We start from the raw sequence: 15,184 nt of genomic DNA on the forward strand, positions 1-15,184 counted from the left end.
CACAAATAGTGTAAAATATGGATCACAAGATTCACGACTTCATCAATAATTATTCTCACATTAACACATATGATAGATTAGGTCTTCATTAGATCCAACAAATTTTATGGAGTACGTAATACTACTTTCTTGAATCCATTCTATTTATAAACTTTTCATTTTACAAAGCGCAGAGAGTAAGGGATAGCTCAATTGGTTAAAGCTTCTCTCCCGGGATCGATTCTCATCCCTGCCCTTCTGTCTCTATTAGAACCCAAAAAAAAAAAAAAACATTTTACGAATCACAATATCAATATAATTACTTCCTCTGTTCTTTTTTTATTGCATCATAGGGGTTTTGGAGGCAAAATTTGGTTGTGGGAAAAAGTAAGAGAAATGTAAAAATACAAAATTGTCCATATAATGTAAAGATAAAATAAAAAATAAGTGTGAAAAAGTAAGGGTATGTTGGGTATTTACAGTGTGAACATAGATATTTTTTGTCCTAAAATGAAAGTGATGCAATATTTGTGAACCTTCTCTAAAAGGCAAGTGATGCGATATTAAAAGAACGGAGGAAGTATTTTTAATTATCAAAAATTGTATTGTATGATGTTGATATTAGGAACGTATACATTGAGACAATTCTAACAAGATCCAATAATGAATATGATTATGTTTTATTATAACTAATGCCAATTATAAACGAAGTAATGGTGTAATTCTCATCAAATATGATTATGCTAAAGGATATATTTTGATCTCATTAAAATTTGAAAGATATGCCTGTGTTCCTAAAATATGCACTGTATATTAATATGGATGACCCTGTAAAGATACGCCTCATTTCCACCCAACATGAGATGTATACTATTGTATAGTATACTAGTTTGCAAAATGAGAAGCCAAGACAAACGTTTAGCCATACCGAAGGACGACATCTTTAGTGCTCGGGCTTGAAGGATGACTAACTTGGAATTACGGTTATCCAACAGATGTTAGATCTAATTTAACAGCAATTGTTCCATCAGGCTACAAAAATATCGTGCATCTCTATTAGTGGTTAAATATTGTAACAGCTTCAGTAATTCCAATATGGAAAGGTAAAATACATTTTCTTGAAATTCTGTAAGAAGTTCCTAGTATGTTACTGTAAATCTGATATAGACATCGTAATTCTATTAATAAGCAATAAATCTGCACGCCACCTTCTTGGAAAAATGGCTCAATATCACCCATTTTCATAAAACATGCTGAGGGATAAAGGCCGAGGAACAGCAATCAGAATTGCACAGGCAGCCACAAGGTTTGATCTGTCAATACTCAATATGCAGTTAACAGTTTAGCTTCATTGATGCGAAATTGACTGCCAGTTTTATGGCCTCCTCAACATTTGATGCATCAGTACCCTGAAGAGCAAAAATGCCAATTCATGAGAATTTTTGTTCTCCAGTAAAATTTAATTTTAGCGTATACATTTGATGGAACTAAAGTAACAATTTTGCAAAGCTTAATTTCGTAGGCATATCTCCTGATTAAATTTACTGGTTAGAACTGCTTAGCATGCTTGCCTGAGCAACTGGTCCCAAAATAATTCAAAGCAAGGTAATAAACGAGCTGGAGCTAGGAAAGTGTCTAACCTGGCTCGTTTCCAACAGAACTCTAGACGACATCTGACTTCACAATAACAGATCTTTCTAATCCTACTTACTAGTTACTACACGTGTGAAATACCTTGACTCTCAAGTCTCAACGAATATGAATAATGTGCTAAACAGCAGAAACAAATCTAATTTTATTTTTTCATTTATTTTCATGTTTTTTGTTTGTGGGAATATGTAGTAGTTGTTGCAATAAATAAGCATACATCACTTAAAAAGAGAAGAGGTTGCTAACCTGGCCTTGAGCAAGACCACCTTTTCCTTTACCGCCCTTTCCCTTCAGTGGACCCAAAGCAACTGTTAACCATTCAGACACTTCTAAGCCCTCGCATTTGTTGTCCTTGCCGGGAACTCCAGCATAAACAATAGCCTTATTTGCAGATTCAACCACACTAAAGACCATGATTGGTATCTTCTGCTTGCCCCAACAAAGCAAAGTTAGTAAGCACCCAATGCAAGTAAAGCAATAAAAACAGAAATATATTCCATGAAAAGGGGAAAACAAGGCAGCCAAACAGCTATTGCCACAAACCTTCTCCTGTATCACTTCCTGTATAGCTTCCTTGAGGATTTTGACAGCAGAAGCATCTACACCAACATCAACACAAGAGATGCAAAAGGTCTTCCCCTCTGCAACAGCAGCCTCTGCCCTCTCACTGGCAGTCTCAACTACTTTTTGACGGTTCTCAGCAGCCAATCTTTTCTGTGCATTTCGCACTTGGTCCTAAAATAAAGGAAATGAACATGAATATGTATGCAGAAGGTCATGGAGTTGAAGAACAAGCAAGAGAAGCTAGTTAGTCAGAACAAAGACAATACCTGAAGCAAGGAAATCTTCAGCCGAATATCACTTTTCTTCGCTGTTGGAATGGATGCTGCATCTACACTACTTCTCAGAGCTGCTACTTTCTGAACCAAAAGAGAATATAAACCATCACTCATCAAACACTACAGATATCTGTAGCAGGAGGCTCAAATAATGACAAACATATAAAAAGTACAGCACTGTGAATGCTAAGATCAATTTAGTGTTAGAAGAAAGACGTAATAATATTTCAAACTAACTTTCTCTAGCAGGCTTGCTTCTATGTTTGATGCATCAATCACTTCTTGCTCAAGGGAGCATGCCGATTTAAATGCTTCCAATGCAATGTCAGATGTAACAGCAGTCACTCTACGAATTCCTTTGGCAATTCCCTCCTCAGATAAAAGAGCAAATGCCTTGGCTTCTTTTGTATTAGATATATGGGTTCCTACATGGTCCACAAAACAACTTTCAGTACAAAACAACTCAAATCTTTGAAAATGAACACATAAAAATTCAAGAAGTCAGAATACCTCCACAAAGTTCAGCAGAGTATTGTGACCACTCTTCTTTTTCTGGATCGGCCAAGAGATCTTCCACCTTTTTCCCAATTGATACTATTCTCACAGGATCAGGGTATATCTGAAACAGTTACACAGTCTTTCACTGGGTACTTGATAATGAAATGAGCGTACTGTAATGGAAACAATAATGTAACATGTTGCTATCAAAAGAATAGACGCTTACTTCTCCAAATACAGCCCTAAGACCATTTACACGCTTGGCATCAGCAAGTTTTGCCTCTTTTGCATATACATCTAATTCAGCTTTAATTTGTTCATTCACTATGCTTTCTATTTTCCTCAATTCTTCACTTTGAACAGGCTTGCCTGTTGAGGAAAGCAATGGCTTTCAGCTTAATATGTAATTAGAAGCAAGGCAAACAACCTACTAAAACACTGAAAATTCATTACCATGAGAAAAATCGTATCTTAATTTCTCAGGAAGGACAATAGATCCCTTCTGATCAACATGAGTCCCAAGAACTTCCTGCAAATCCACAAATGTACAGCATTTAGACAGGATACACAACCACAAACAAATACAAGTTAAATTAGGATGCAACCTACCCTGAGAGCAAAGTTTAACATGTGAGTACAGGTATGGTTGGGGGCAATGAGTTGACGCCTATTATAGTCCACCTGTACAACCAAATAAAAAACAAGTGAGAAGGAAAAGCAGAACATGGGCCACAGGAATGAATGGGATGTGTATCATAAAGATAAATGCTACCTTGCAAGTGACTTTATCATCAACAGATAATCTACCAGTTTCACTTGAACCAATATGTAGAACAAAACCACCAAACGCTTGGACATTAGAAACTTTAAAACTACCATTTGGGCCATCAATTGATCCAGTGTCAAAGATCTGAATCAAAAGAGATCAAATTAGAGACCTGAACATCAGTACAATGTTTGTACGCATATAGTGCAATTTTACTTTAAAGTTATAAGTCATGCAATATAAATAAGATACGTTGTCAGTGTATCCAAACAGATGGACTTTCTTATGAACTACTCAAATGCAGGAGCTGGAAAATGAAAGCTCAGAAGATAAGAAGACAATTTAACAACGTACTCAACAAAAAAATGTGTGTTAGTGCAAAGAAGAATTAATTGGCTTCACTGCAAATATAAAATAGAAAATAATAAAGCGATTAACAGTTGACTTAAGATAATTTGCGTGCCAGTTCAGATCGAATCGAACACCTACTAATCAGATATTAGTAATCTAAAACCAGAACAGAAAGTGATTCATGGTTTACCAATACAAATTTTTAGGGTAATATACCTGACCACCTTGCTCAGCATAGAAACTTGTGGACTCCAGTACAACACCAATTTCCTGGCCAGCTTCAGCAGAATCCAAAAACTCAGATCCAGTGTAAACAGCTCGAATGGTGCTGTCATGATCCTGAAATACATGAATTTGCATGAGAAATCTACATTATCAAGTTCTTCTTTATATAAGTGATGTACGCCACAAAGTTCCTAGCTTCCATCAACAGAAATACTACTTGAATAATACAATGAATATACTAACCTTGAACCAGATGTACTTGCTAGAGTCGTCAGTGGTTGGAACTTGATTGTTGTGTAATAATGCCGTAGCATTTGCATCCATCGTAATTGCTCCACCAGCTTGCTATAGGATATTAAAGTAACAGTAAGGTTTACATAATAATCCACAAGAGACCACAACACAGGGAAAGCTGCATAACTATTGTCTCTCATAAATTAAACTTTCTTACCAGCCCCCCCCCTCCCCTCCCTCCACCCCACCCCACCACAAAAAATATATTTATATATCAGCAATGCAAATGAGGCATGAAATTTGAATTCATAAAAGCAGGTTTCCCATCCAACACAATGTAACTCCAGTCCTGATCGCTAGGGAAAAAAATAACCTTATTTTGAGCACTTCTTGATCTTTCCCTTGCTTCCGCCATAGCATTGATATAACCTTTAGTATCAACAGTTAAACCTCTTTCCTCTGCCATTAACTAGAGAGAAACAAGAATCAGGAGTCAAAAAAATGCAAAATGGAATGATTGCAATTTTATGTAAGTAACAATATCACACCAAGTACCTGGGTCAAATCTAATGGAAAGCCATATGTGTCCCACAATACAAATGCATCCTGCAAGCCCACAACTAAGGAATCATTGACAGCTCTGTTACGTAACAGCTATTTAACAACTTGTGAAGCCATGGCCTCATTGCACAAAAGCTGCAGACAAAAGATAATAGAATATTTACCAGCTACTCCCCACTTTTCAACTTCACCCTCTCCTCCCTTACTTCTCTCTCAAACAAAAAAGTTGAATTACTGTAATTTAAAATAAATAATATACAGTCGATGCGACAGTTTGTAGCAGGGATAAAATGGTGTTAGATAATCCAACAATATCTCTCCCAACTGAAGTCGGTGTTTAAGATTAGTAACTACTCAAAACATAAAATAAGAATTTTAAGTCTTGGATGTAATCACGAGCTCACGAAACGACTTTTGTGATCAATGCAGATGGTTTTGTGGCTTATACTTTAAAAAAATAAATAAATAAAAATAGGAAAGTAGATTTAGCAAAGGATAAACCCTCATAAAAATATCACACAAAAAAATAAAGAGTGCACATGCCAGAAGAAACCCACAGTAGAAAAGGAGCAGATGCAAATACCAAAGGAAAGCATTCTACCTGGCCACTCAATGTCTTCCCATCAACCTCCTGGGCAGCCTTCTTAAATTTCTCGATTCCCTGGTTACATATCGACCATCATTTGTAAGAGTTAAAGCGCAGCCTAGCCATAAATGCAAACAAACTACTACAGAATTCAGCTAGACCTGATCTAATCTGGGATTCAAATTTTCTTTTTTGAAAGGACAGTTCCTGATTTCCTTTAAAGACTTTGACCAAATTATGTACCATCATTTAGTTGTTAAGCATAGCGTAAGCAATTTAATAATGAACCCCCATTAATCCTCATCGCATAAGTTGTTTCCCATCTCCTTATAGCTTTGCAAACATGTCATTGCAAGCAGATTTATTTCTCACCTTAAGCAATGTTTTCCCAAAACTGGTCTCCTCAGCTGCAATGACATCTTTGATATGTTTCTCGTGCTGCTTCAGCTCCGGGAAAATATCATCCATCAAATTCACCAGAGTAGGTACCAGCCTGCAGCCAATCATGCGTTCACATAATATGTGTTTGTAGGAATAAAATTAAGGATAAAATACAGCATTATTCATGGGAAGAAAATATGGAAAATGATAATTCTAGCTAGAAGAATGATAGAATGAAAAGTACGTTATTCTTTCTTACCCATTAAAAACCCTTCCTTGGCATTTAGTACTTCACTTCCATAGCGAACAGCACGACGAAGAATGCGCCTTAATACATATTCACGACCCTCATTACCTGCATTACAAGTGACATCTTGTTAAGTGTCTATACATGTTATTATGACTATTTTTCTTCAAATCAAAACCCAAAATACAACCCAACACGAGAGTCTTAATCCTATCTATCTACTTCTAAATACGAAGCATATGAATATCCAACTAACCACTACTATCAAATTTTGCATAGCTAGTTTCTTATTCCAACCAACATAACTACCAATCTACCGTAGTTGTAGATCCAAAAATTTCAGGGCTAAGTCAACAAAACAACAATAATGAATCAATTTAAATACTTCTTAAGACCCTATAAAGGCAACAATTCAATCAATCAAAGCCTTAATCTCATAAGTGGGGTCGGCTACATGAACCAAAAGTGATTATTCCGTATAGTCATCCACAAAAATCTTCCTCCTCCATCCCTTACAATCAAATACCTCACTCTCATGCAAATCTATATGCTTCATATCCTTCCTAACTCCTTCCAACCAAGTCATTTTCGATCTCCCTCTCCCTCGTTTAACCTCTCCATGGTGCCACTCTTCCATTCTTCGTACCGGCGCACCCTCGGGTCTCCGTCTTACATTCCCGAATCAACGCAGGCAATTTTCCCTTAGCATGTCTACAATACCGACGACACCCACTTTCTTGCGAATAACCTCATTTCTGATTCTATCTCTTAGAGTGTTCCCACACATCCATCTTAATTCTACTAAAAAAAGGCAATAATAATTCTACTAAAATAATCATCAAAATCATGATGCATGAGATAAATAACTAAATTAGCAATTATACACAAGGCCAAAGCTACTAACTTTTCTCTTTAGAAGAGGCAATTATGAGATCAATATTCCCTAACCAGACAGGATTTACCTACAAATTATTTATTTATTTTCCAATGTAATATATCTATGATGTTTAACTTCAAGATTACAACAGAAATCCAAGTCAAAGTAGAGCTGTTTTATAGCATGTACCACCACAAGATGGAACATTGTGCATGGTTAAGACAGAATCTAAACAATCACCAAAGAATTTAATCCCAAATTCATGAATTATGATCAGCTGATTTTATAATTACAATAAATACATTTTTCACTTCCTGATGAAGATTCAAACAAAAATAAGAATTGTCATTATACGGTAACAGCAAAATTTAAAGATAGGTTAGGACCATGTTTCAGACTATACCTGGACAAGCACCATCAGCAATTGCAAAAGAGAGAGTTCTTATATGATCAGCAACAACCCTATAGGCCATATCAACTTTGTCTACATCATCGTCACCAACTTTTCCAGAATAAGTGCGAGCCCCAGTTGCCTGCATGCAAATTAAAGACGTGGACAATAATTAGAGCCAAATAAAAGGTTGATTTGTCAATCCAAAACATTGGTTCACGCTGCATTAAGATATATCCAACTTAGAATATTATTAACTGATGCAATCTACAATACAGCCCATGCATGCAGAACTGAGACCAAAATTCATCACAAACACCACAATTAAAACAAAATGTCTAAACATTGGCCAAACTCGAACAGCAAGGAGATTTCTTATTTAACAAAACTCAATGGACAGCCATGCATTTCAAAATGCAAAAACGATCATGAAGAAGACCCGCTTGAACTTGCTTCAGTAGAACTATACCTATTGCTGTTATGTACACTCCCCCTGCTCCCCTAAGTAGCTTCTGGACCAACATATAACATGCAGGTAATAAAACTCTTGGCCAAATAGGATAGATGTTAAAATATCTACTTTAATTGTGTTTCATAAGCTAGAACAGTAGGTAATCAAGCAATTAATTACAGGTCATGCTTCCAATAAAATCACTGATTCAGTGATGCATGTAAGCCCCTGCAAAGAATCAATATTTAGGGGAGGGCATATTAGTCATAGTCTATTAGTAGTAACTTGGGGAATAAGCTAGAGATTTGTTAAGAGGAATTTTCTATAAATAGGTCTCATTAGGAGGAAAGAGGAGATGTTGAATATTGTGTGGTTTGTTATAGAGAGAGAGTGAGCTTCTCAAAAGCTCATACTTAGGAGAAATTCCACCTCTCGAAAATGGAATTATCATTCGATTTATTGTAATTCTCATCGTAACAATATAGTCAGGCTCAGACGGCCCATGTAGAAGATCTGTCCCTGTACATGGAAAACAGCTAAGCACAACCAGAAGTCAAAAGCAGGGGAATGAAGTATTCATCAGATGACAAAGATACTTAACTAATAGTCTATCTATTGATACCGGAGGCTAATCAAGCGGCGGATTTCTTGGCAGCGAAGGGGATTTCTTGCAGCACTTTGTCGCTCTGATTCTCGTCTTTTGACCCCTTCCTCTCCCTTATCATCCACAAGGATGAGTTAGGTTGGCCCTTCCAAAGGGCTCAACCTGGTTATTCTTTCCTTATAAATTTAAATAAAAAAAAAGGCCGTGAAGATCCACCATTAAAGGTGGGACAAAGGACCTGTGATGCTCTAATTTCGATAAATGTTGAAAGATTAATAATTTATTCTTGTACATGCATATATAATAAAGGATGCTAAAGGAAAGCATCCTTGTGCTCATCTCCCATTGTAACACCAGACACTTTACTGTGTCCCATTATCTTCAAGCTAAGAGTTCTCCATGACAGACACTTGGATTCGCATCCAAGTTTGATACGTGTATCTGATTCTACGCATTATAGCAAAGAACTCATCGAACACTTTGCTACCATATAACGAGTCTGAAAATTAAATTTATCCAAGACATTGACACAGAAATATTAAGTCCAAATACCAGGAGAAATTTTTTCTCAAACACAGTCAATTACAAAAAAAAAAAATTGAAAAAAAAAATAAAATAAAAATAAAAAACACTTAGTTTTAAATGATATTAACAATAAGAATGCTTTCAAGTCATCTGTTACCTGTTGAATAGCATCGAACAAGGGCATGAAGACATCTGTATCATAATTACTCATCTTATTCTGAAGAATCGATGTCAATCTTTCAAAACCCATTCCCGTATCAACATGTTTTGCAGGAAGGGATTTCAGGGAACCGTCAGTTTCTCTGTTAAACTGTAAGCCATAAAAAAAGAAGCCATATGTTAGCAGCAAACCAAAATATCTGGGAAAACAAATCTCTAAATTGAAAAAGTTCTTTTTGTCATTAAGCATACAGAGTAATAAAAATTCTAAAGATGGGCAGCAGATCAGTATCAAAGATCAAGAATTCAACATTTTCACTAGAATAACAGCAGCATACAGAGTATGATAATTTGTTCGTTGCAGATTCAGCTAGACAGGAAACAAGGCCTACTCCACGAGATATAATTGACAAAAGCGTACCTGAATAAATACAAGATTCCAAATCTCGATACACGTAGGGTCATCATTATTAACCAGTGATGCAGCATCACGATTCCCAATCCTATCGAAGTGAATTTCAGTACAAGGTCCACAAGGACCAGTATCGCCCATCTCCCAGAAGTTGTCCTATTCCGTACAAACATCGGGCCACAAAAATTAGAACTAAATTACAAAAGCAAGAACCAATAATCAACAAATACATGCCTAATAAGGCTCAGATACAAGGCATTCAAAATAATCACCAAATAATTCAGAAATGATAAAATGCAAACCCCTCCTTCCCTAATAACTTGCTTTTTAAGGTCATGCACAAGTATATAATACCTTCGTTACATATTAGTTGCAACTTTTGTCATTTAGAGGTGCTACGCATTAGTTGCAACTTCCTATTTGTTTCTTTTTTTGGTAAATTTTTTCAAATAAAATTACTACTTCACCCTTACTTATAAAATCATAACCTCAATTACATAACATAATCTGACCACCTTAAAACATTAATCTAACATCAATTAATGATACCCACCAAATTACATCGTTCAACTGGGTCTTCTTCTTCCTCAAGCACTTTCTCTCTCCTTCCTCAATCTTACACTCTCTCTCTAAAAAATGGTGAATTTTAACCCACTTTCTCTCCTTCCTCAATCTTACTCTCTCTCCTCACAAAATCTCAGATCTACAAACTAAAAAATGGTAAATTTTAACCCACTTACAGACGCAATCTTTGACAGTGATAACAATGATTAAAATGAGTTCCTGGTTAGGTAAATTGAGTCGATTGAACAAGACACCCCCCTGGGCAAAACAATTCAGGGTAAGTAAGGGTAGTTTTGGGGCGATTTAGGGTGAGTGTGGGTGGTTTTGGGGTGGTTCGAGCTAGGAGGGTGTGATTTCGGAGTGGTTCTGGCTGAGAAAGAGTGGTTTTATGGTTGTTCGACCTGAGAGATGGTGGTTTTATGGTTGTTCGACCTGAGAGGGGTGGCTGCAGTTGGGCGGCGTTGGTGGCGTGGGTATTGTCGGTGGTGGTGGTTTAGTTATTAATTACCATCACTTCCTCTCTCCTACCTTTAATTTAATATTCTTTATTTCATTAATCAACCATTATGAAATTTTGTCTTAAAATCCGTGTCGAGCTCAAAGTTGCAACTAATTTGAAACGGAGGTAGTAAATAATGTTAGTTACTCCATTGGTATCATTGGTATTAAGAACTGACAATGTGCATTGATATTTACAATTTAAAAATACAGTGCATCAATTTCATAAATGACATTATTTAATAAGATAAATTTGTGAGGTGACCTGATATTATGAAGCAGATAAAGTGACATGGTTTCCATTTAGGAATGTCCCAACTCCCAAGTAGTATGAGAGAGTTTCAGATGACATTACTTAAAAGGTAAAATTTCCGGTACTTCCTAGGGAAGTATGTCATTTGAATTGAAGTAATACTTCTTGGACTAATTAAAGAGCTCGCAGAAAATCTAGTATACATTCTTGGAACTCCTAGTAACTGTGCAAAAGCGAGATTTTCACATGGATAGGATGAAAGAAAAATAAGAGTATTTCTTCCCCCCTTCAAACTAATATATAAGGAAATTGATATTTAGCCGTAGTCACCCTAGTCAGGCAGTAAAGTTTAAAGCTTACAGCAACCTAGGATGTCACCATATATATTCCAGTCATCTTTGGCATGTCAGGCAGGAAGGAACAAGAGGATCTCAGAAAAGACAGAGGAAGACCAAAGTTGACTAGGATGGAAGGACTTGAGAAGGACATGAAGAGGTTGGGTTTCCAGAAGCATATGACATTGGACAAAAGGGAAAGGAAGGAGCGGATCATGGTTTGCGAGTACAGGAGATAAAATCTTGATTCATGTAGCTGATTGTTGTTGTTTTGCATACAAAAATTAATACATACCTTATCTATTCTCTACTTAAACAGGTGGGTTAAGAATAAAATGATTCATATGACAGGACATGACTCATAGTTTAATCTAAGTATTGCATGTGCATATTTATCACACAGTAAGGATTTTGCAACCAGATGGTGATTCTACCAGTTGACCGAATTCAAAACCCTTTTTAGGATTTAATCAGCAACCAAAGCCAATTAAGTTATATTGACACCCACCACAATCACAAGGCAACAATTTCCAAAGTGTGATACAAGTAGGAACTGTAGCTAACTATAGAAACACTGTATACTACTATAAAAAGTTTAAAGGTCCTAGGCTCCTAGCAGTTGGCCTAATTAATAATCAATTGATCATTCATCTACAATAGCTAAGAATAGCAGAGTGGGTCCAGCATTCCAAGAATCAAAACTTCAGAAACGTCATAAAAGGAGACAAGACACTTCATGAAAGAACTTTCCATAAGTGCAGACAAAAATATATTTTGGACCTTGATGTAGTAAACTAGTAATAACAGTTCTTCGACATTCAAAATTCAAGTTTAACTCATAAAAGTACGGAGATAAAATTCTGTTAAAGAGTTATGAAAAGACACCTTGCAACCAAAAGGTAACACACGCTCAGGAGGCAAGTAGTTGAGCCAAATTTCCTTGGCCTCTGAATCAGCAACAAGTCCTGCTTTCTCATCTCCACCGAAATAGGTAGCATAAATTTGATTAGCAGGAAGGCCATAAACCTGTCAGCAGTACGATAGCACAAAACTTCACTACCAATATTATACCAAAACCTTTTTCACATTATGCTAACAAATAGAGTTTAAAAACAGCATAGAAAAACAGGTCTGAATAGTTGCCTTGGTCAGGAGTTCCCAGGCCCATTGAATGGCCTCTTTCTTAAAGTAATCACAAAAGGACCAATTGCCAAGCATTTCAAAGAATGTATGATGATAAGTATCCTTCCCAACATCGTCAAGATCATTGTGCTTCCCACCAGCTCGAATACATTTCTGAGTGTTGCAAGCACGCTTCAGTTCACTCAAAGGACTGTTAGGATCGACGTTCCCCAGAAAAATCGGCTTGAACTGATTCATACCTGTTCAATCAGACAATTATGATTCTATGAACCTTAATGTAAATGTCATGTTCATTAAATCATAATCAGCACTAGACAACCAGCATATGTCCTCAAGATATAGTTCAATAACAGCAACGACAACCATCATATGTCCTCAAGTTCCACTCTTCACCGCCTACTGCCTCCCCGCGATCACTCTCCTATAAACAACTCCCCTCTTCCCCCAATTTCTTACCAACCCAATATTTGATTAATTCATTATTTAATTTAATCAATTAATTTCATAATTACCCAATAGACAAATTGATATTACTAATCAAATTCAAGATTCAAACAATAACAATAAGAGGAAAGAACACAAACCAGCATTAGCAAAGAGCAAAGTGGGATCATTAACAGGAACAACAGGGCTTGATTTCCAGAAAGAATGGTTTTTTCCTTCAAAATATTTGATGAAAGTGTCTCGAACTTTCTTAGCAGGCCATTCCAAAGAAACCCCATCAACAGACTCTGATTGAAGCCCCATAACTTGAAGAGATGAAGAAGAAAACCTGGTTTTTTCAGATAAAAACCTGGTTTTTTCAGAAACCCAGAATCTGAAATGGGAAAAAGGAGTGAAATATAAAGGTGTTGAAGGACGAGAGACTATAACAGGTCGTTGAGTGAAGTTGGAGACGAAGAAGCTAAACCCTCCTCTAGCATAATCCCTCATACATTACAACATTAGATGAATGTTTCATGGTTTTAAGGTTTTGTGATGAACCAATCTATTACAGTAGTGAGAAATTGACATTACAAAATTTGTAGGGAATTTTTACTTTTGATACCACGAAAATGATTTCTATTAAATTTTGAATTTTATTCTATTTTGCTATCTCAAAAGTTATAAAATATAGATTTTAGTACAACTTAACAAAATATGTTAGGATTTCGTTAAATGGGACTCATTATCTAATTCATTTATAATTTAATTTATTTAAAAAATAAATAAATAAAATTCCTGCCGAATATGTTAGGATTTCGTTAAATGGGGCTCATTATCTAATTAATTAATAATTTCATTATTTAAAAAATAAATAAATAAAATTCTAGCCATTGTCACCCCTCCCCCGTTTTCCCCTAATTGGAAACGGCCCCCCTTCCCCTTCCCCCACCGTGAATCGACCCCCCCTCCCCCCTTCCCCCACCCAAAAATCGGCACCCCCCACCCTAAACACCACCCCAAAATTTCCCTAAACGGTTTGTTTTCGGGTGGTTTTCGGGGTGGTGTTTAGGGTTAGGGGTGTCGATTTTTGGGTGGGGGAAGGAGAGGGGGGGTTGATTCAAGGGAAGGGGGGTCGTTTTCCGGTTGGGGGAAAAGGGAGGGGCAGCGTCGGGATGGGGGTGGGGGCAATCGAGAGTGGGAAAGAGGAGGAGGTGGGCAGCCGTGGGTGAGGGAAAGGGAGGGGGGTAGGGGGTTGCCGGCATGGGGAGGGGGGCTGGCAGTGATGGTGGCTGAGGAGGAATGGGTGGCCGGATGATAGTCGGGCCCCACTAACGAAAACCGTAACAGAAGTTAAACGGAAGTATCCTTTTTTTTTTTTACAATAGCAAATTACAAGACAAGACCACTAAATTAGAGAGAGTACAGCGGCACTTTTTTGCAATATCATTAGCCTGTTGCACCTGTTCCCGTTTTACCTTACTAATAGAGCATATCCTCAAACTGACTGCAACATTCCTAATTTCTTCAATCATCCGCGCAACTGAGATATCATTTCCTCGTATACCTCTTAAGTTTTCTAGCAATAAGGCAGAGTCAGAAAGAATGAGAACTTCCTCTTTCCCTTGATTAATTGCCCATTTTATTGCTTCTAGACATGCCCATGTCTCACATTGTAAAGCCGAGGAAGTCGTGCCATATCTGCCTCCACCATCAAAGACGTAAGATTGGTCAGGCCTAGTAATAGCCCAGCCAATACCCGCCCTAGTGGAGGACTTATCCCAGGAGCCATCAACCTGCACAATGAAGTTAGCAAAGTTAGTTTTCTGTACTCCTAAATGGAAATAATTAAAACCCGGCGGTAAAATGGGGTCTAAAAACCCGTCAGTCGCATTTTGATCCAGAACCCTAATCCTTTTAGTGAACACCTCGTGTTCCTTGAGAGCTATATTAACCAGTTCTATAGACGTCGCTGTTGTAACCTCAGCCCCCTAAATACTCTTGTATTTCTTGCAATCCATAGACCCCACAGAATTGCAATAAACCTGGTGATACGGGCACTATGCTTTCCTCGCTATAGAAGAGCTAGATAAAGTGCTAGATCCAACTCCGAAGAGAAGAGAATCCAGTAATATCATGGCAAAAGGTCATAGGGCTGCTATCCCAGACTGCTTTTGCCAGAGAACAAAACCGGAACATATGTTAGCTATCTTCCACATCCAAATCACAAAA

At 37.1% G+C, this 15,184-nt stretch overlaps 1 protein-coding gene across 1 annotated transcript; it reads right to left on the reverse strand.

The window, feature by feature from the left end:
• Nucleotides 1-1,012: 1,012 nt before the first annotated feature.
• On the reverse strand, nucleotides 1,013-13,540 carry LOC110691838 (alanine--tRNA ligase-like). Its single transcript, XM_021868794.1, has 23 exons — nucleotides 13,114-13,540; nucleotides 12,530-12,768; nucleotides 12,272-12,412; nucleotides 9,746-9,892; nucleotides 9,323-9,475; nucleotides 7,598-7,727; nucleotides 6,330-6,425; nucleotides 6,062-6,183; nucleotides 5,705-5,764; nucleotides 5,098-5,148; nucleotides 4,916-5,011; nucleotides 4,552-4,653; nucleotides 4,300-4,422; nucleotides 3,739-3,876; nucleotides 3,576-3,647; nucleotides 3,420-3,495; nucleotides 3,193-3,335; nucleotides 2,979-3,087; nucleotides 2,706-2,893; nucleotides 2,460-2,549; nucleotides 2,173-2,364; nucleotides 1,876-2,055; nucleotides 1,013-1,388 (listed from the first exon to the last, which is right to left on the reverse strand). Exons 1-23 carry the CDS (start codon nucleotides 13,460-13,462, stop codon nucleotides 1,314-1,316), a joined length of 3,072 nt encoding a protein of 1,023 aa, XP_021724486.1. The 5' UTR covers nucleotides 13,463-13,540; the 3' UTR covers nucleotides 1,013-1,313.
• Nucleotides 13,541-15,184: the final 1,644 nt, after the last annotated feature.

Source organism: Chenopodium quinoa, unplaced genomic scaffold (assembly GCF_001683475.1).
Source record: "Chenopodium quinoa cultivar QQ74 unplaced genomic scaffold, ASM168347v1, whole genome shotgun sequence".
Classification (NCBI taxonomy): Eukaryota; Viridiplantae; Streptophyta; class Magnoliopsida; order Caryophyllales; family Amaranthaceae; genus Chenopodium; species Chenopodium quinoa.

Bases quoted from the DNA above. Each gene is read 5' to 3' on its own strand.
- LOC110691838 (XM_021868794.1), bottom strand. From the start codon at position 13,462: ATGAGGGATTATGCTAGAGGAGGGTTTAGCTTCTTCGTCTCCAACTTC. The intron at 7,728-9,322 runs GTAACAGATGAC...ATTTGCATGCAG, and splicing joins TGTTCGATGCTATTCAACAG to GCAACTGGGGCTCGCACTTA. The intron at 3,648-3,738 runs GTAGCATTTATC...TTGGTTGTACAG, and splicing joins ATGATAAAGTCACTTGCAAG to GTGGACTATAATAGGCGTCA.